Source organism: Pongo pygmaeus, chromosome 20, assembly GCF_028885625.2.
Source record: "Pongo pygmaeus isolate AG05252 chromosome 20, NHGRI_mPonPyg2-v2.0_pri, whole genome shotgun sequence".
In the NCBI taxonomy this organism is placed as follows: Eukaryota; Metazoa; Chordata; class Mammalia; order Primates; family Hominidae; genus Pongo; species Pongo pygmaeus.
This window is the reverse complement of record NC_072393.2, coordinates 558,457-579,187: the sequence shown is the minus strand read 5'-3', so window position 1 is coordinate 579,187 and position 20,731 is coordinate 558,457. Positions and strand designations below refer to the sequence as shown.

Below are 20,731 nucleotides of genomic sequence, written 5' to 3'. Positions count from 1 at the left end.
AACCTGGGCCTCCCCCCAGCACCCGGCTGTCCGGTGCAGATAACACCAGCCCCTGCTTCCCGGGCTTTGAGGGAATCCCTGAACATCTGACATCTGCACAGGCAGCGCGCCTGCGGTGGGTGCCCCTAAGGCCGGTGAAGGTGCCACTCATGCCTCCCCACAGCCCCCCCACCACCGATGAACAGAAACCAGGAGCAGAGGCGAGATCGGCTTCTTTATTACAGGGGCCACGGGAGGTGGGTGCGGAGCACGGGAGGTGTGGAGGGCGGGGCTGGGCTCCGTGGGAGGTCACAGGCCCCCCCTAGGCTGGCCCCGGTCCCGGGTTGTTGAGAACACCATCGATCCAGTCTCGGAAGAGCGCCACTCGGGTGAAGAAGTCGGGGCCTCGGCCACAGGGCCCCACGGAGAAGGAGGCCACACCGTGTGCCAGGCCGTCGCAGACGAGGGGGGTGCCCCCGTCCCCCTGGGCAGGCGGCAGCTGTGTCAGAGCGTCCCAGGGCCTGGCTCCTGCGCCACCCCAGAACTGCAGAGGCCTCTTGCTGCCCCTGGAACCTGCAAGTCCTGATCCAGCCCCAGGGCCTTTGCACGGCTATTCTCTTTCTCTGTCCTGGTTAACTGCTGGTGGAATTTGTGATCAGTTGCTTTCTGGAGCTTCCTGGCACCTCCAGGCTGGGCCAGGTGCCCCTTCCCTAGCAATCACACGCCTGAGTCCCTCAGTGACCGGCTCTACCATGCCTGCTGGGTCCCCAAACCCCAGCACAGACGTGGCTCACAGCCGGCGTTTGGTAAATACTGTTTCTCGGCCAGGCACGGTGGCTCGCACCTGTTATCCTAACACTTTGGGAGGCCGAGGTGGGCGGATCATGAGGTCAGGAGTTGGAGACCAGCCTGACCAACATGGAGAAACCCCGTCTCTACTAAAAATACAAAATTAGCCGGGTGTGGTGGCAGGTGCCTGTAATCCCAGCTACTCAGGAGGCTGAGGCAGGAGAATCCCTTGAACCCAGGAGGCGGAGGTTGCAGTGAGCCGAGATCGCGCTACTGCACTCCAGCCTGGGGGACAGAGCGAGACTCTGTCTCAAAAAAAAAAAAAGATACTGTTTCTCATGCTGTTAAAATGCTCCATCCTGGGGTCCCCCTGCTGTGCCGCCCTCAGCCTGAACTTGCTTTCTCCTGCCACGGAGAGCTCATTACCTGTCAAGTCCCCTCCTCCTGCCACAGGGAGCACTCACATTGCAGATGCCGCCGCGGCGGGTGAGCACACCGGTGCACACGTTGTTGGGGCGACACTGGTCCTCGGGTGTCACAGTCACGTTGACGAGCCTGGGAAAACGGGAGAGACGCCCCCCACTGCGCTGGGTTCCCCAGCCGGCCACCTGGCATCTGGTGCCGGCTTCCACTGTGGCGTTCTGCGGAGGCAGCGGCAGTATCGCCACGCTGCTGGTGAGGTTGGCCTCGCGGTCCAGCTGGGGAAGGAAACGGAGTGAGGGGAGGGTGGCCTGGGGACTGGAGCCTCATGGGGCCCCCTGGGAGCAGAAGGGTCAGCGACATGAATTGTAGTCTGTAAGTGGTTTGCGTTTAATTCCCGGCAGAGGCCAGGTGCGGTGGCTCACGCCTGTATTCCCAGCACGTTGCGAGGCCAAGGTGGGTGGATCACTTGAGGCCAGGAGTTCAAGACCAGCCTGGCCAACAAGGTGAAACCCCATCTCTAGTTTTTTTATTTTTTTATATTATTTTTGGGATAACTTTATCATCTTTTCAAAGAAAAAACCAAAAATGAAAAACGTTCACTTGGTTTTATCGCAACAAAAGCGTCTGAAAACGGCGTCAGTCTCCACCAACAGGAGGCTCCATACGCAAACTGTGGTACATCTGTGTGTTTTGCTGTATTGTTTTTGGAAGTTTTTTTTGAGACAGAGTCTGGCTCTGTTGCCCAGGCTGGAGTGCAGTGGTGCGATCTCGGCTCCCTGCAAGCTCCGCCTCCCGGGTTCAAGCGATTCTCCTGCCTCAGCCTCCTGAGTAGCTGGGGCTACAGGCGCCCGCTGCCACGCCCGGCTAATTTTTGTATTTTTAGTAGAGACGGGGTTTCACCATGTTGGCCAGGCTGGACTCGATCTCCTGACCTCGTGATCGACCCGCCTCGGCCTCCCAAAGTGCTGGGATTACAGGCGTGAGCCACCTCGCCCGGCAAGATAAAAACACACACACACGCACACGCGCGCACACACACACACACACACACATATATATTTTTTGTAGAGACTGAGTTTGGCCATGTTGCCCAGGCTAAGTACAAGCTCCTGTGTTCAAGTGATCCTCCCAGTGGGGTTTCACCATGTTGCCCAGGCTGGTCTCAAACTCTTGGCCTCAAGCCATCCTCCCGCCTCGGCCTCCTGAAGCACAGGGGCCACAGGTGCGCGCCACCACTCCCGGCTAATTTTTGTATTTTTTTGTAGAGGCCGAGTTTGGACGTGTTTCCCTGGCTAATGTCGGCCTCCCAAGGTGCTGGGACCACAGGCATGAGCCCCGCACCGTCCTCACCTGAAGCAGCATCAGGTCATTCAGGTTCTGCTGGGGATCGTAGCCGTTCTCGCTCATGCTGCTGATGGAAAACGTCTGGCGGGACCTTCTCTCCCGCCGCCTCAGGTCATAGGCGCCCAGCACCACGGTGTCAACCCCAGGGTTCCTGACAGCAGCGGAGGAAAGGGCAGAGGGAGGACACCAGGCTGGGGCCTGGGCACAGAGCAAGCCGGCTTGCAAATCGGGGGGATCCCAGCCTGCAGACTGCAATCCTTCACCCTGAAAACTCCCCCCCTTTTACAGAAGCAGAGCCAAGACCCTCCAGGGCCCCCTCCCCATCTCCAGCCCCTTCCCTTCTCTGCACCTCCTCCTGCATCTGAGCCCCTTCCCTTCTCTGGGCCTCCTCCTCCATCTGAGCCCCTTCCCTTCTCTGCACCTCCTCCTCCATCTGAGCCCCTTCCCTTCTCTGGGCCCCCTCCTCCATCTGACCCCCTTCCCTTCTCTGCACCTCCTCCTCCATCTGAGCCCCTTCCCTTCTCTGGGCCTCCTCCTCCATCTGAGCCCCTTCCCTTCTCTGCACCTCCTCCTCCATCTGAGCCCCTTCCCTTCTCTGGGCCCCCTCCTCCATCTGACCCCCTTCCCTTCTCTGCACCTCCTCCTCCATCTGAGCCCCTTCCCTTCTCTGGGCCCCCTCCTGCATCTGACCCCCTTCCTTTCTCTGGGCCTCCTCCATCTGAGCCGCTTCCCTTCTCTGAGCCTCCTCCATCTGAGCCCCTTCCTTTCTCTGAGCCTCCTCCATCTGAGCCCCTTCCTTTCTCTGGACCTCCTCCGTCTGAGCCGCTTCCCTTCTCTGAGCCTCCTCCATCTGAGCCCCTTCCCTTCTCTGGGCCTCCTCCTCCATCTGAGCCCCTTCCCTTCTCTGGGCCTCCTCCTCCATCTGAGCCCCTTCCCTTCTCTGGGCCCCCTCCTGCATCTGACCCCCTTCCTTTCTCTGGACCTCCTCCATCTGAGCCGCTTCCCTTCTCTGAGCCTCCTCCATCTGAGCCCCTTCCCTTCTCTGGGCCTCCTCCATCTGAGCCCCTTCCCTTCTCTGCGTCCCCTCCTCTATCTGAGTCCCTTCCCTTCTCTGCGCCTCCTCCATCTGAACCCCTTCCCTTCTCTGCATCTCCTCCATCTGAGCCCCTTCCCTTCTCTGAGCCTCCTCCATCTGACCCCCTTCCCTTCGCTGCACCTCCTCCATCTGACCCCCTTCCCTTCTCTGCACCTCCTCCATCTGAGCCCCTTCCTTTCTCTGGGCCCCCTCCTCCATCTGAGCCCCTTCCCTTCTCTGAGCCTCCTCCATCTGACCCCCTTCCCTTCTCTGCATCTCCTCCATCTGAGCCCCTTCCCTTCTCTGGGCCTCCTCCATCTGACCCCCTTCCCTTCTCTGCATCTCCTCCATCTGAGCCCCTTCCTTTCTCTGGGCCCCCTCCTCCATCTGAGCCCCTTCCCTTCGCTCGGCCTCCTCCATCTGAGCCTCTTCCTTTCTCTAAGCCTCCTCCAACTGAGTCCCCCAATATCCTTGGGTCCCTCCTCAACTCACTCCCCATTTCCCTCTCCAAGCCCCCTACTTTCCCTGAGCCCCTCCTTTTGCAATCCCCTCCCCTCCTCACCTACCAAGCACCCCCACTGAATCCCTAGGCCCCCCGAGCCCCTTCTCTGAGCCCCAATGCCCCCTAGGCCCCTTCCCCAGGACCCCTCACTGGCTTCGGAAGCAGCTGGCCGCAGTCATCACGAAGCGGGCATGGATCAGGGCACCCCCACAGAAGTGCCTGCCTTGATTCTGTATGGAGGCCAGGAACGGGAACTGGCGGGGCCTCGCCTTCCGGCCACCCACGATGTCCACGAGGGGGCCGGAGCCTGGGTGCGGGAAGACAGCTCTGAGATCCCCGAGAATCCACACAGCGGCCGGGAGGGCGTGTGAAGCTCCAGCCTCAGCTCCATCCACCCAGTGGGGCTGCGGGGGGACCCACCCTCCCCCATTGTCCCACTCCCTAAGAAGACAGGTGGCCGCTGAGTCCCGCACACCATCCGCCCTCACGCCTTTCCCGGGATTGTCCAGGCCGGGCTGGCTGTGTGACCCAGGCCATGCCGCTTGCCTTCTCTGTGCTTTGAGTCTGAGCTCTGCCCTGTCAGCCGGGCCCTAGCACAGATGGGGGACCACCGGCACAGAGGGGCACTCACCGGCCCTCGAGGATGCCAGCAGACCAGCCAGCAGGGCCAGGACTGTCAGCCGGGTCATGGCGGGGCGGCTCTGAGGCTAAGGTGGCGGCTGCCCTTATACACAGGCCTTGGCAGTTGGCAGCGTCCCCGCCCAGGCCCAGGGACAGCCCCACTCAGTGGGAACATGGGAAGTTGCCCAAGGCCTCCACCGCCAACTGCTCCCTGGGCCAGCCTGGGCTCCCCCCACATTCCACGCTGACCCTCAGTTTCCCCCTCTAGAAGATGGCCGCACCCCCAGGGGCAGGTGAGGGTGTCAGGAACCAGTGGATCCTGGGGCCCAGCACATGGCAGGCATGCAGCCAGCACCCAGCAACATTGCCAGCTCAGAGTCCTGGTCTCCCCATCCCAAGCCACTGGGGCTCCAACACTGCCCGCTGGGCCTGGCACCAGGGGAGCTCAGGGCAGTGGAGCTGGCAGGCCTGCGTTGAGTCCTGCGCGTCTGCATGGGTGATTATTATTATTATTTTGAGATGGAGTTTCGCTCTTGTTGCCCAGGCTGGAGTGCAATGGTGTGATCTCGACTCACTGCAACCTCCGCCTCCCAGGCTCAAGTGATTCTCCTGTCTCAGCCTCCTGAGTAGCTAGGATTACCCAGGTGCCTGCCAACATGCCCGGCTAATTTTTTGTATTTTTAGTAGGGATGGGGTTTCACTATATTGGCCAGGCTGGTCTCAAACTCCCGACCTCAGGTGATCCACCCGCCTCGGCCTCTCAAAATGCTGGGATTACAGGTGTGAGCCACTGTGTCTCATTGGGTGATTTTTTTTAAAAAAACTTTTTCAACAGCTTTATTGAGATATAATTGACAAGCTGGGTGCGGTGACTCACGCCTGTAATCCCAGCACTTTGGGAGGCCGAGGCAGGCAGATCACCTGAGGTTGGGAGTTCAAGACCAGCCTGACCAACACGGAGAAACCCCATCTCTACTAAAAATACAAAATTAACAGGGCGTGGTGGCACATGCTTGTAATCCCAGCTACTCAGGAGGCTGAGGCAGGAGAATCACTTGAACCCGGGAGGCAGAGGTTGCAGTGAGCCAAGACCGCACCATTGCACTCCAGCCTGGGCCACAAGAGCAACCTCCGTCTCAAAAAAAAAAAAGAAATTAGCCGGGCGTGGTGGCGGGCGCCTATAGTCCCAGCTACTTGGGAAGCTGAGACAGGATAATCGCTTGAACCTGGAAGGTGGAGGTTGCAGTGAGCCAAGATTGCGCCACTGCACTCCAGCCTGGGCGACACAGAGAGACTCCGTCTCAAAAAAAAAAAATAAATAAAAACAAATTAAAAACTATATAAAAATAAATAGACAAAATGTCCAGAACAAGCAAATCTGCAGAGGCAGGAAGTGGATCTGTGGTTGCCAGGGGCCAGGGGAGGGCAGGCGGTGATGGCTGATGGATGGAGATGGGGCTTCCTTCTTTGGGGTGATGGAATGTTCTGGGACTGGACAGCGGTGATGGTTGCACAACTTGGTGTATGCACCAAAAACCACTTAACTGTACCGTTCAAAATGGCTAATTTTAAGTTATGTAAATTTCATCTCCTTTTTTTGTTTTTTTTTTTACAGTCAAGGTCTCGCTGTCACCCAGGCTGGAGGGCAGTGGCACAATCTTGGCTCACTGCAGCCTCCAATTCCCAGGTTCCAGCAATCCTCCCGCCTCAGCCTCCCGAGTAGCTGGGACCACAGGCGCCCGCCACCATGCCTGGCTAATTTTTGTATATTTTGTAGAGATGGGATCTCACTATGTTGCCCAGGGTGGAGTGCAGTGGCACGATCTCAGCTCGCTGCAGCCTCCGATTCCCAGGTTCCAGCAATCCTCCCGCCTCAGCCTCCCAAGTAGCTGGGACCACAGGCGCATGCCACCATGCCTGGCTAATTTTTGTATTTTTTTGTAGAGTTGGAGTCTCACTATGTTGCTCAGGCTGGTTTGGAACTCCTAACCTCGAGCAATCCACACCTCGGCCTTCCAAAGTGCTGGGAGCACAGGTGTGAGCTACTGCGCCCAAACTTACCTCCGTTTTTTACGACGGGGCTCATTTCCAAGGTGAAACTGAGGTCTGGGGCTTACCGTGTCCCCCACACCTTTGGGGACACCAGTTCGTGTCTGGGCCTGTGGGGGCCCTCTGAAGGCAGCTTGCCCTTCCAAGGGGCGGATACGGGGAGAGTTCAGGGAGGCAGGGCCAGTGTGCCTTGAGGTCCGCTGCCCATCGGGAATGTAGGGTCCCAGGGCTCAAATCTGGCCTCCAAGCTGGGCGCGGTGGCTCATGCCTGTAATCCCAGCACTTTGGGAGGCCAAGGCGGGCGGATCACGAGGTCAGGAGATCGAGACCATCCTGGCTAACACGGTGAAACCCCGTCTCTACTAAAAATACAAAAAATTAGCTGGGCGTGGTGGCAGGCACCTGTAGTCCCAGCTACTTGGGAGTCTGAGGCAGGAGAATGGCGTGAACCTGGGAGGTGGAGCTTGCAGTGAGCTGAGATCGCGCCACTGCACTCCAGCCTGGGCGACAGAGTGAGACTCTGTCACCAAAAAAAAAAAAAAAAAAAAATCCAGTCTCCAATGAGCTTCACAACCCAGCCACCTCACAGGGTCCATGGCACAGCCCCCAGACCCCTGCCTCCGTCCAAGCCAGCTCTCCCTCTCTGCCCACCCCTGGATCCTACCTGTCCATTTTCCCTGCGGAGGCCCCAGCCTCCATCCACCCTGTCCTGGCCAAATGTGGACCAGGCCCCATTTCCCCTCAGCCGGGAGCCAGAAGCTCTGTCCCTCCCAGTCACGTGACCACAGGGCGAGCCCCCTGTCTGCACCTCAGTGTGCCCTGTGACAGGGACAGACTCTGCCTTCTAGACAGAACAGTGCTGAGCATGGAGTGGGGTTCATATCCTTAAAAGTTTTTGAGGCCGGGCATGGTGGCTCACGCCTGTAATCCCAACGCCTTGGGAGGCCGAGGTGGGAGGATCACTTGAGCCCAGGAGTTTAAGACCAGCTTTGGCAACATGGTGAGACCCTATCTCTATTAAAAAAAAAAAAAAAAAAAAAAAAAAAGCTGGGCACGGTGGCTCACGCCTGTAATCCCAGCACTTTGGGAGGCCAAAACAGGTGGATCACGAGGTCAGGAGATCAAGAGTATCCTGGCTAACATGGTGAAACACCGTCTCTATTAAAAATACAAAAGAATTACCCGGGCATAGTCGTGGGTGCCTGTGGTCCCAGCTACTTGGGAGGCTGAGACAGGAGAATGGCATGAACCCGGGAGGCGGAGCTTGCAGTGAGCCGAGATCGTGCCACTGCACTCAGCCTGGGTGACAGAGCGAGATTCTGTCTCCAAAAAAAAAAAAAAAAAAAAAATGCTGGACTCGGTGGGTCGCCTGTCATCCCAGTACTTTAGGAGGCGGAGGCAGCAGATCAGCTGAGGTCAGGAGATCAAGACCAGCCTGACCAACATGAGGAGATCCTGTCTCTACTAAAAATACAAAAATTAGCCAGTCGTGGTGGCGGGCGCCTATAATCCCAACTACTCGGGAGGCTGAGGAGGGAGAATCACTTGAACCCAGGAGGTGGGAGGTTGCTGTGAGCTGAAATCGCACAACTGCTCTCCAGCCTGGGCAACAGAGCAAGAGTCCATCTCAAAATAATAGTAATAATAATAATAATAATTTTTAAATAAAGGTTTTGAGCAGCATCTGGTATGCTCAACCCCTCCGGCCTGCTCTGAACTCTCCTATGACTTCCTAGTGCACCACACTCAAGCCCAGGCCCCTCAGCCAAGCAATGTACCCTCCGTGGCCAGGCCTGCCCCATCTCCGCCACTGGTGATCCTAGGGGGAGAAGACTCTGAGACTCTCCCAGACCTTCTGTTGGACCCCCAAGCTGCCAGGAGGGTCCCCCTGCACACTCTCCCACTCCTGACCTCAGAAGCCTCCTGAAAATCAATTGCATTTTCCTCCTCCTCCTCCAGAGAGCTGTTTGTGGTCACCTTGCAACACCCAGATTCCCAACGGCCACCCTGGCCCCACCTCTCACAGGCCAGGAAAACAGCTGCAGCCACAGCAGGCAACATCCCCCTTCTCCAGGGCTGTTGGGGAGGAACAGGATCTCATCAAATGGGACCCACCTGTGACCAACTGCTCACAGGGCCTCCCCGAGCCCCCCTGCAGGAACCGGAAGGCCAAAGACCCTTCCCCAGGCAGCTCGTGCAGTCCTGTCCCAGGAAGCGGGGCTGCCTCCGAGTCCACCCAAAGGTAGCAACACCATTGAGTTCCCATCCTATTCCCATAGTCATTTAACTGTTCCCGCATTTATGGCGGACAACCCTCTTCCCAGGGGGCAGCAGTGCCTGTTATGAGCAAACTAAGGCATCTAGCAGAGCTCCAACCCTCTGGAGTCACTGTTTTTTTTTTTTTTCTTTTGAGATAGAGTCTCCTTCTGTCGCCCAGGCTGGAGTGCAATGGTGCCATCTCGGCTCACTGCAACCTCCACCTCCCAGGTTCAAGCAATTCTCCTGCCTCAGCCTGCCATGTAGCTGGTATTACAGGTGCTTGCCACCATGTCTGGCTAATTTTTATATTTTTAGTAGAGATGGGGTTTCACCATGTTGGCCAGGCTCGTCTCGAACTCCTGACCTCAAGGGATCCTCCCGCCTCGGCCTCCCAAAGTGCTGGGATTACAGGCCTGAGCCACTGCACCCAGCGTGGAAGTCACTCTTTTTTTTTTTTTTTTTTTTTTGAGACAGAGTCTCGCTCTTGTTGCCCAGGCTGGAGTGCAATGGCAGGATCTCGGCTCACTGCAACCTCCGCTTCCCAGGTTCAAGCGATTCTCCTGCCTCAGCCTCCCGAGTAGCTGGGATTACAGGCATGAGCCACCACATCCAGCTAATTTTTGTATTTTTAGTAGCGACGGGGTTTCACCATGTTGGCCAGGCTGGTCTCGAACTCCTGACCTCGTGATCCGCCCGCCTGGGCCTCCCAAAGTGCTGGGATTACAGGCCTGAGCCACCGCGCACGGCCCAAAAACCGATTTTTGTAAATCCTGCCGTTTGGGGCCCGGAGACCTTGGATTGCGACCCAGGGTGCCCAAGCCTCAGTTTCCCCATCCCTACAACGGGGGTCAACCAGCCCCTACCCCGCAGGGCTGCGCATATGGAGGAGGAAATGCCCGCAGACAGCAGGCACTGCCCGAGTGCGCGTCCCGAGGGCCCTGCCCGCATCCCCGCATCCCGCAGCCCCCAGCCCCGAGCCCCGCAATCCCGCCGTGCGCACCGAGCGGCTGCGGCCAGGCGGAGGGTGGACCCCGGGGCGGCGGAGGGGGCGAGGGTGAGTGCGGGGGGAAGGGAGAGAGGCACCGGGAGACCCCCCAATCCCCCTCCCCCAGCTCTTTTGTCTCCGATGCTCCGGGCGCCCTGGGAGCCTCGCCATGGAAACGCGCACCAGCGAGCGGCGGGCTCCGCGGAGGGGCGGGCGGAGGCGCGGGGCGGGGGCAGTCGGAGCCGGCGAGAGACCGTGACAGACACAGAGACAGTCAGAGACCCCGAAACCCCAACCCCCGCCCCCGCCTCCGCCCCCGTCTCGATGGGGCCCCCCGGGCCGACCGCAGCCACCCGGGAGGGGAGGACGGGACCGTCGCCGCCGCAGGCCCGAAGGGAGGAGGACGCGACCCCCGAGCCCCGCCAGCCGCTCGCGCAGACCTGAGACCCCCGAGACCCCCGGCGGTGGGAGGCGGCGCCCGGGAGGCGGGGACGGTGCGCGGGGCCTGCGGAGGACGCGCCCAGACAAAGAGCCCCCGCCCCTGGCGCGGCGTCTGGGCTGCGGCGTCCGGGCGCGCGCGGGGGTCTCCGGGCCGGACCCTCCCCCTCCCCCTTCCCGGCTCCCGGCCCCGCCCCACGGAGGAGACGCGCTTTGTGCTGGGCGCCGGCCGCGCCAGGTGAGGGGCTGCGGGGCTGGGGGCGCGGACCCAGCCTCCTCCGCCGCCCGGACCCCCCGTTCTCCCGGATGCCCCCCACCACCACGCGGGGACTGGCTCCCCCCCGGAGACCCCCCGGCCAGGCCGGCCCCGCCCTCCTCGCCGATCCCGGCCCCTACTCCCCGATCCCGGGTGTGGGGGCGCCCGGAAGCCGCGTCCTGGGCCGGAGCGCGGGGAGGTCGCGCGGACGCCGCTCTCTCCAGCCTCAGTTTCCCCGACCGCCCCTCTCCCGCCGGCGCCGGCCACCGTGTCCCCCCGGGGCTCCGCCTGCGCGCCCCCCTCCAGCGCCGCTTTCTCCCCTCCAGCCACGGCCTGCGGCGCCCGCGGCACCATGGTCTCCACCAAGGAGAAGAACAAGATCCCGAAGGACAGCATGACGCTTCTGCCCTGCTTCTACTTCGTGGAGGTGGGTGGGGGTCGCGCTGGGGCCCGGGGGAGACGCCTCGGTTCCGCCCGCCTGCAGAGACCCCCGCGCTGGGGGACCAGAGCCGGCGCAGCTGCCCCCGCAGTGGCCTCGGGGCGGGGCAGGACCGGGGTGCCCGGCGGATGGGGGGTGGGGCAGAGGACTTGGGCTCTGCGGGTCGAATAGGAGCTCCAGAGGCACCGAGGGGGGTCCGGGCCGTGGGAACTGTGGGCAGGTGCTAGGAGGTGAGCCCTTCTGACCAAGGTGTGGTCAGAGCTCACCGGAGAGGCTGGGGGCCGGGGAGCTGGGGGCCTGGAGGGGGCGGGGAGGCCGGAGGGGGCGGCGCTTGGGTGCAGGTGCCCCGTGGGTTCCGAAGCCTCAGGGTCTGAGTTCGTCTCTGCTAATGGTGAGGCTGGTGCCCTGCCCCTAACCTCTCTGGGCCTCCGCTTTTCCACCGATGGAGCTGATAGGAATTAATATTTACAGAATACGGAAAACTGTTAGGCACCTAGTGAGGAGTTTATGACCATAAATGGAACCCCCTGCCCTGTGCGGTGGCTCACGCCTGTAATCCCAGCACTTTGGGAGGCCAAGGCGGGTGGATCACCTGAGGTCAGGAGTTCGAGACCAACCTAGCCAACATGGTGAAACCCGTCTCCATTAAAAATAGAAAAATTAGGCTGGGCACTGTGGCTCACGCCTGTAATCCCAGCACTTTGGGAGGCTGAGGTGGGCAGATCACCTGAGGGCAGGAGTTCAAGACCAGCGTGGCCAACATGGCGAAACCCCGTCTCTACTAAAAAATACAAAAAATTAGCCGGGTATGGTGGCTTATGCCTGTGAGCCCAGCTACTCGGGAGGCTGGGGCAGGAGAATCGCTTGAACCCAGGAGGTGGATGTTGCAGTGAGCAGAGATCGTGCCACTGCACTCCAGCCTGGGCAACAGAGCAAGGCCCTGTCTTAGAAAAAAAAAAAAAAGAAGACAATAAATGCAATAAATAGAGCCTCCTGCCCTGTGCAGTGGCTCATGTTTGCCATGTTTATAGTCCCAGCACTTTGGGAGACCGAGGTGGGAGGATTGCTTGAGGCCAGGAGTTTGAGACCAGCCTGGGCAACACAGCAAGATCCCATCTCTACAAAAAAAATTAAAATATTAGTTGGGCGTGTGGGGCGTGCCTTTATTCTCAGCTACTTAGGAGGCTGAGGTGGGAGGATTACTTGAGCCCAAGAGGTTGAGGCTGTAGTGAGTTGTGATCGCACCACTGCACTCCAGCCTGGATGGATGACAGAGACCCTGTCTCTAAAACAAAAAAGCTACCATTTTGGCACACACCCAGCTCAGGATGGTAGAGTAACTTAAGGTTGGGTTGGTGGCTGACACCTGTGATCTCAACACATTGGGAGGCCCAGGGCAGATGGATTGCTTGAGCCCAAGAGTTCAAGACTAGCCTGGGCAACATGGCAAAAACTCGTCTCTACAAAATTTTAAAAACAGAAAAAATAGCTGGGCGTGGTGGTGTGCAGCTGAGGTCTCAGTTACATAGGAGCCTGATATAGAGGATGACTTGAGTCGAGGTGGTGGAGGTTACAGTGAGCCAAGATCTGTGCTCTTCATCCACTGCACTTCAGCCTGGATGACAGAGCCAGACCCCATCTCAAAAAATAAAATAACTTTAATCCATCCTTGCATGTCAGGCCAGGGAAACCGGCTCTAGTGATAGGCCTTCCAGAGCCTCGATGGAAGACGGGACCCTAGTCTCAAGGAAGCTGTGACCCATGGAGGTCACATGGCCGGTGGCTGGCCTGTAATCTGTTACCTCACACCCGGGCAAGTGGGTCCCACCCGAACACAATATCATTGAGTTGCCCACATCACTTCATAGAAAATCTGTTTATTTTTCGAAATTGCATTTAAATTCCTGTTGCAGGATGGGCGTGGTGGCTCACGCCTATAATCCCAGCACTTTGGGAGGCCGAGGTGGGCGGATCACTTAAGATCAGGAGTTCGAGACCAGCCTGGTCAATATGGTGAAACCACACCTCTACTAAAAATACAAAAATTAGCCCAGCATGGTGGTGCGTGCCTGTAATCCCAGCTACTCGGGAGGCTGAGGTGGGAGAATCGCTTGAGGCCAAGAGGTGGCAGTTGCAGTGAGCTGAGATTGTTCCACTGTACTCCAGCTTGGGCAAGAGAGCAAGGCTCCATCTCAAAAAATAATAATAATAAATATAATAATAATAATAATTAAGGCCAAGCACAGTGGCTCACACCTGTAATTCCAGTGCTTTGGGAGGCCGAGGCAGGACGATCACTTGAGGCCTGGAGTTCAAGACTAGCCTGAGCAACATAGTAAGACCCTGTCTCTACTAAATATATACTTTTTTTTGAGATGGAATCTTGCTCTGTCGCCCAGGCTGGAGTGCAGTGGTGCGATCTCGGCTCACTGCAAACTCTGCATCCCGGGTTCACGCCATTCTCCTGCCTCAGCCTCCCGAGTAGCTGGGACTACAGGCGCCCGCCACCACGCCCAGCTAATTTTTTGTATTTTTAGTAGAGACAGGGTTTTACTGTGTTAGCCAGGATGGTGTCGATCTCCTGACCTCGTGATCCGCCCGCCTCGGCCTCCCAAAGTGCTGGGATTACAGGCGTGAGCCACCACGCCCGGCCCCAGCTAATTTTTAAAAATCATTTTTAGTAGGCTGCACGTGGTGGCTTACGCCTGTAATCCCAGCACTTTAGGAGGCTGAGGTGGGTGGATCACGAGGTCAGGAGTTCAAGACCAGCCTAGCCAAGATGGTGAAACCTCGTCTCTACTAAAGAGGTTGCAGTGAGCCGAGATTGCGCCACTGCACTCCAGCCTGGGCAACAGAGCGAGACTCCGTCTCAAAAAAAAAAATTGTCTGGACGCAGTGGCTCACGCCTGTAATCCCAGCACTTTGGGAGGCCAAAGCGGGCGGATCACAAAGTCAGTAGGTTGAAAACCATCCTGGCTAACACGGTGAAACCCCGTCTCTACTAAAAATACAAAAAATTAGCCGGGCGTGGTGGCGGGCGCCTGTAGTCCCAGCTACTCGGGAGGCTGAGGCAGGAGAATGGCGTGAACCCGGGATGCAGAGCTTGCAGTGAGCCGAGATCGCACCACTGCACTCCAGCCTGGGCGACAGAGCAAGACTCCATCTCAAAAAAAAGTATATATTTAGTAGAGACAGGGTCTTACTATGTTGCTCAGGCTAGTCTTGAACTCCAGGCCTCAAGTGATCGTCCTGCCTCGGCCTCCCAAAGCACTGGAATTACAGGTGTGAGCCACTGTGCTTGGCCTTAATTATTATTATTATTATATTTATTATTATTATTTTTTGAGATGGAGCCTTGCTCTCTTGCCCAAGCTGGAGTACAGTGGAACAATCTCAGCTCACTGCAACTGCCACCTCTTGGCCTCAAGCGATTCTCCCACCTCAGCCTCCCGAGTAGCTGGGATTACAGGCACGCTGGGCTAATTTTTGTATTTTTAGTAGAGGTGTGGTTTCACCATGTTGGCCAGGCTGGTCTCAAACTCCTGACCTCAGGTGATCTGCCCACCTCGGCCTCCCAAAGTGCTGGGATGACAGGCGTGAGCCACCGCGCCAGGCCCATGGTTACATGTTTTTAAGGCTGCACCCAGGCCCCACCTCAAACCCTCCCCAGGCTTGATGCTGTCTGCCCGCCCCAGCAAAATCATGCTGATAATGAGAGTGGAGAGAACAAGTGGATAGTTGCCAGGGGCTACCTCCCACGTTGACTCATCTCCACCTGAGCCCTTGGAGACGGCTACTTTATCATTCCCATTTTGCAGCTGGTGAGACTGGGGCACAGGGGGTCTGCTGGCCACCCACAGCTTAAAGTGGGTGGTTTTCTTTTTTTTTTTTTTGAGACGGAGTCTCACTCTGTCACCCAGGCTGGAGTGCAGTGGTGCAATCACGGCTCACTGCAAGTTCCGTCTCCCGGGTTCACCCCATTCTCCTGCCTCAGCCTCCCGAGTAGCTGGGACTACAGGCGCCCGCCACTACGCCCGGCAAATTTTTGTATTTTTAGTAGAGACGGGGTTTCACCGTGTTAGCCAGGATGGTCTCGATCTCCTGACCTCGTGATCCGCCCGCCTCGGCCTCCCAAAGTGCTGGGATTACAGGCGTGAGCCACCGCGCCCGGCCGTAAAGTGGGTGGTTTTCAAACCAGGTGTCAGGTGCAAACAAATGCTGCTACCCACTTTCCATGTCTGCCCCGGGCCTCGTGCCTGCATGCAACAGGCGCTCAATGAATGCTTACTGGACATGAACTCAGCTCCCTCGATCCAGTTCCGCCCTGGGATGTTCAGTGATGGCTTTTCCCTTCCTGGAGCCCCCAGCCCTGACCTGTGCCCTCCCCAGGACTGGACTGAGGGCTGAACCCCTGCTAAGATGCCATAACAAAGCAGGAATTACGATTGGGGCCATGCCCAGGGCCATGCCCGAGCGAGGTCACTCACGTCTGTAATCCCAGCACTTCAGGAGGCCGAGGCGAATGGATTACTTGAGGTCAGAAGTTCGAGGCCAGCCTGGGGAACATGGTGAAACCCCGCCTCTACTAAAAATACAAAAAATTAGCCAGGCGTGGTATTGCATGCTTGTAATCCCACCTACTTGGAAGGCTGAGGTGGGAGGATCTCTTGAACCTGGAGGCGGAGTTTGCAGTGAGCCGAGATCGCGCCACTGCACTCCAGGCTGCATGACAGAGTGGGGAAAAAAAAAAGGATTGAGGCCACGGCTGGGTGCGGTGGCTCACGCCTCTAATCCCAGCACTATGGGAGGCCAAGGCGGGTGTATTACTTGAGCCCAGGAGTTCGAGACCAGCCTGGGCAACATGACGATACCCTGTCTCTACTAAAAATACAAAAACCCAGGAGGCGGAGGTTGCAGTGAGCTGAGATGGCACCACTGCACTGCAGCCTGGGCAACAGAGCAAGACTGTTGGGGATGGACAGATGGGTAGATGGATGAGTAGGTGGATAGATGGGTAGGTTAGTAGACGGGTGGGTGGGTGGGTGGATGGATGGATGGATGGATGGATGGGTGATCAATGGATGGATGGATGGATGGATAGGTGGATGGGTGGGTGGGTGGATGGATGGATGGAAAGTTGGGTGGGCAGACAGATGGATGGGTACGGTTGGGTGCGTGGGTGGGTGATGGGTGGATGGAGGATGGATGAATGAATGGCTGGGTAATGAATGGATGGATGGATGGGGTAGGTGGGTGGGTGGATGGATGGATGGACAGTTGGGTGGGTGGATAGATGGATGGGTACCGTTGGGTGCATGAGTGGATGATGGATGGATGGATGGATAGATAGATGAATGAATGGCTGGGTGATGAATGGATGGATGGATGGATGGGTACCGTTGGGTGCATGGGTGGATGGATGGATGGATGAATGAATGGCTGGGTGATGGATGGATGGATGGATGGATGGATGGATGGGTACCGTTGGGTGCATGGGTGGATGATAGGTGGATGGATGGATGGATGAATGAATAGCTGGGAAATGAATGGATGGATGGACGGTTGGATGGATGGGTGGATGGGTAGGTGGGTAGATGGGTGGGTGGGTGGGTGGATGGTTGGACAGTTGGCTGGGTGGATAGATGGAGAGATGGATGGATGGAGGAATGAACGGCTAGGTGATGAATGGATGGATGGATGGAATAATGAATGGCTGGGTGATGAATGGATGGATGGATGGATGGGTACCGTTGGGTGCATGGGTGGAGAATGGGTGGATGGATGATGGGTGGGTGGGTGGGTGGATGGATGAATGGATGGATGGTTCCCAGTGGGTGGATGGATGAGTGATGGGTCGGTGAGTGGGTGGATGTTGGGGGCATAGGTGTTTGGGTGGATGGAGGATGGGTGAGTGGGTGTGTGATGTGTAGATGGTCAAGTTATGGATGGAGCATCTGTGGATGGATGAATAACTCATGGGGGAGAGTGGCTGGGAGCGGGTTGGATCTGTGGATAGGTGAGTGAGATGGTGGATGGCCCTGAATTCATGGAGGGCTGGACAGACACCTCCACGAGGGAGAGCAGGGTGAACCTGGCCCGCCTTGTCCCCACAGCTACCCATAGTGGCTTCTTCCATCGTATCCCTGTACTTCCTGGAGCTGACCGACCTCTTCAAGCCGGCCAAGGTGGGCTTCCAGTGCTATGACCGCACTCTCTCCATGCCCTACGTGGAGACCAACGAGGAGCTCATCCCGCTGCTGATGCTGCTCAGCTTGGCCTTCGCGGCCCCTGCCGCCTCGGTGAGCACCCGCACCGGGGCCTGTGCCAGCCTGTGGGCACCGCGGCTGGGAGCCCACCCCTGCTGCCTCAGTGAACATCCACACCGGGGCCTGTGCCAGCCTGTGGGCACCGCAGCCACTGCCGCCTCAGTGAGCACCCACACCGGGGCCTGTGCCAGCCTGTGGGCACTGCAGATGGGAGCCCGCCTGAGCGCCCCCTCCCTGTGGGCACCGAGGCCTGAGCGCCCCCTCCTTGTTGGCAGATCATGGTGGCCGAGGGCATGTTGTACTGTCTGCAGTCCCGGCTGTGGGGCCGTGCCGGAGGGCCCGCTGGGGCGGAGGGCAGCATCAACGCCGGCGGCTGCAACTTCAACTCCTTCCTGCGGCGTACCGTGCGGTTTGTGGGTGAGTTGCGGGACACACCCCAACCCTGAGCTACGACCACGTGCAGGGGGTGGGGCTGTCCCGGGTCCCCAGCTCCCCGCCTGGCCGAGCCTTCCGCCCCGCAGGTGTCCACGTGTTCGGCCTGTGTGCCACAGCCCTGGTGACGGACGTGATCCAGCTGGCCACGGGTTACCACACTCCCTTCTTCCTCACCGTTTGCAAGCCCAACTACACTCTCCTGGGCACGTCCTGCGAGGTCAACCCCTACATCACGCAGGACATCTGCTCCGGCCACGACACCCACGCCATCCTGTCTGCAAGGTGAGCCGGACCCCCAACTCCCCTGGCTGGGAGCCTTCTTCCACCCCGGTGAACATGTGGGGAAACAGAGACACAGAGAGGCCACTGGAGCTGGGGTCCCCAGGCGGGCGGGGCTCACGCTGGACGCCTCTTACAGGAAGACCTTCCCGTCCCAGCACGCCACGCTGTCAGCCTTCGCTGCTGTCTACGTGTCGGTGAGTCCAGCCCCTCACTGCCCTGCCCAGGGCCTCTTGCTGGCCCTTGGGGAGCCCTCCCTGACCCCAGCCCTCATGCCCCCAGATGTACTTCAACTCAGTCATCTCGGACACCACCAAGCTGCTGAAGCCCATCCTGGTCTTCGCCTTTGCCATCGCTGCAGGCGTGTGCGGGCTCACACAGATCACGCAGTACCGCAGCCACCCGGTGGACGTGTATGCCGGCTTCCTCATCGGGGCGGGCATCGCTGCCTACCTGGTGAGTGGCAGGTTCTGATGGGGGTCGGCATGGGTTCCTGGGGGATCTGAGGGGGGAGGCATGAGTGCCCACAGGGTCTGAGTGGGGAGGCTGGCCCAGGGGTCTGAGGTGGGAGGCAGGCTCAGGGGGTCTGACAGGGGAGGCTGGTGGCCTGAGGGGGGAGGCACGGGTCCCAGGGGTTCTGAGGTGGGGGCTGGCCCAGAAGGTCTGAGGGGGGAAGCTGGTGGCCTGAGGGGGGAGGCATGGGTGCCCAGGCGTTCTAGCGGGGAGGCACGGGTGCCCAGGGTGTCTGATGGGATAGACATGGGTGCCGAGGGGGTCTTAGGGGGAAGGCACGTGTGCTGAAGTGTCTCACCCTTGGAATGCTGGAGTCACAATCCCGTGGGCTCAGACCTGCCCGATGTGCTGGGTCAGCAACCTTGAGGCCGGAACTGGTCCCAATGGACAAGAGCTTGCCAGCCCCCACTCCCCGGCCCAAAGCCCCCTAACGGCAAGTCCAACGATCACAGGGGAGGAGCTGTCTGAGCCCCAGGCCTCACCCCCAGACCCCTCTCCCTGCCAGGCCTGCCACGCGGTGGGCAACTTCCAGGCCCCACCTGCAGAGAAGCCCGCGGCCCCGGCCCCCGCCAAGGACGCGCTGCGGGCCCTGACGCAGAGGGGCCACGACTCGGTTTATCAGCAGAATAAGTCGGTGAGCACCGACGAGCTGGGGCCCCCAGGGCGGCTGGAGGGCGCGCCCCGGCCCGTGGCCCGCGAGAAGACCTCGCTGGGCAGCCTGAAGCGCGCCAGCGTGGACGTGGACCTGCTGGCCCCGCGCAGCCCCATGGCCAAGGAGAACATGGTGACCTTCAGCCACACGCTGCCCAGAGCCAGCGCACCCTCGCTGGACGACCCCGCGCGCCGCCACATGACCATCCACGTGCCGCTGGACGCCTCGCGCTCCAAGCAGCTCATCAGCGAGTGGAAGCAGAAGAGCCTGGAGGGCCGCGGCCTGGGGCTGCCCGACGACGCCAGCCCCGGGCACCTGCGCGCGCCCGCCGAGCCCATGGCGGAGGAGGAGGAAGAGGAGGAGGAGGAGGAGGAAGAGGAGGAGGAGGAAGAGGAGGAGGACGAGGGCCCGGCCCCGCCCTCGCTCTACCCCACCGTGCAGGCGCGGCCGGGGCTGGGGCCTCGGGTCATCCTCCCACCGCGCGCGGGGCCGCCGCCGCTGGTGCACATCCCGGAGGAGGGCGCGCAGGCGGGGGCCGGCCTGTCCCCCAAAAGCGGCGCCGGGGTGCGCGCCAAGTGGCTCATGATGGCCGAGAAGAGCGGGGCGGCCGTGGCCAACCCTCCGCGGCTGCTGCAGGTCATCGCCATGTCCAAGGCTCCGGGCGCGCCGGGCCCCAAGGCGGCCGAAACGGCGTCGTCGTCCAGCGCCAGCTCCGACTCCTCGCAGTACCGGTCGCCGTCGGACCGCGACTCCGCCAGCATCGTGACCATCGACGCGCACGCGCCGCACCACCCCGTGGTGCACCTGTCGGCCGGCGGCGCGCCCTGGGAGTGGAAGGCGGCGGGCGGCGGGGCCAAGGCGGAGGCCGACGGCGGCTACGAGCTGGGGGACCTGGCGCGCGGCTTCCGCGGCGGGGCCAAGCCCCCGGGCGTGTCCCCCGGCTCGTCGGTCAGCGACGTGGACCAGGAGGAGCCGCGGTTCGGGGCCGTGGCCACCGTCAACCTGGCCACGGGCGAGGGGCTGCCCACGCTGGGCGCGGCCGATGGGGCGCTGGGCCCGGGCAGCCGGGAGTCCACGCTGCGGCGCCACACGGGCGGCCTGGGGCTGGCGGAGCGCGAGGCGGAGGCCGAGGCCGAGGGCTACTTCCGCAAGATGCAGGCGCGCCGCTTCCCCGACTAGCGCGGCGGGGCCGGGGGCGGGCGGGGGGCGGGCCGGGGGCGCGGGCGGCAGCGCGGATGCTCAATAAAGCGGCAGAAACCGAGTTCCGGCTCTTGGTCATTCGCTCCGGCCCGCTCGCCCCGCGCAGGGACCCTCATCACTCTCAGGGCCGGGCCCACCCCGCCCGCGGCCCCACCTGGCGCTTCCGCGGACACCCGCGAGGGAGCCGGGGCCGCCCAAGCCCCAGAAAGAGAAAACCAGCAACGCAG

The 20,731-nt window shown here is 60.0% G+C and overlaps 2 protein-coding genes across 2 annotated transcripts; one reads left to right on the top strand and one right to left on the bottom strand.

Annotated features, from left to right (window-relative positions):
• Window positions 1-200: 200 nt before the first annotated feature.
• Window positions 201-5,277, bottom strand: AZU1 (azurocidin 1). Its single transcript, XM_054473547.2, has 5 exons — window positions 4,744-5,277; window positions 4,263-4,419; window positions 2,542-2,686; window positions 1,233-1,466; window positions 201-463 (listed from the first exon to the last, which is right to left on the bottom strand). Exons 1-5 carry the CDS (start codon window positions 4,799-4,801, stop codon window positions 302-304), a joined length of 756 nt encoding a protein of 251 aa, XP_054329522.2. The 5' UTR covers window positions 4,802-5,277; the 3' UTR covers window positions 201-301.
• Window positions 5,278-10,267: 4,990 nt separating this feature from the next.
• PLPPR3 (phospholipid phosphatase related 3) lies at window positions 10,268-20,565 on the top strand. Its single transcript, XM_054473541.2, has 8 exons — window positions 10,268-10,702; window positions 11,047-11,147; window positions 17,273-17,458; window positions 17,701-17,842; window positions 17,947-18,142; window positions 18,279-18,336; window positions 18,422-18,595; window positions 19,158-20,565. Exons 2-8 carry the CDS (start codon window positions 11,073-11,075, stop codon window positions 20,481-20,483), a joined length of 2,157 nt encoding a protein of 718 aa, XP_054329516.1. The 5' UTR covers window positions 10,268-10,702; window positions 11,047-11,072; the 3' UTR covers window positions 20,484-20,565.
• Window positions 20,566-20,731: the final 166 nt, after the last annotated feature.

What these genes read in the sequence shown, in the direction of transcription:
- AZU1 (XM_054473547.2), bottom strand. Translation starts at nt 4,801, where the DNA reads ATGACCCGGCTGACAGTCCTGGCCCTGCTGGCTGGTCTGCTGGCATCC. An exon ending in GCCAGCTGCTTCCGAAGCCA is followed by an intron (nt 2,687 to 4,262) that starts GTGAGGGGTCCT and finishes CGCTGCTGTCAG; the next exon opens with GAACCCTGGGGTTGACACCG. An exon ending in GCCGCGGCGGCATCTGCAAT is followed by an intron (nt 464 to 1,232) that starts GTGAGTGCTCCC and finishes CCGCCTGCCCAG; the next exon opens with GGGGACGGGGGCACCCCCCT.
- PLPPR3 (XM_054473541.2), top strand. Translation starts at nt 11,073, where the DNA reads ATGGTCTCCACCAAGGAGAAGAACAAGATCCCGAAGGACAGCATGACG. An exon ending in CCTGCTTCTACTTCGTGGAG is followed by an intron (nt 11,148 to 17,272) that starts GTGGGTGGGGGT and finishes TTGTCCCCACAG; the next exon opens with CTACCCATAGTGGCTTCTTC. An exon ending in CGGGCATCGCTGCCTACCTG is followed by an intron (nt 18,596 to 19,157) that starts GTGAGTGGCAGG and finishes TCTCCCTGCCAG; the next exon opens with GCCTGCCACGCGGTGGGCAA.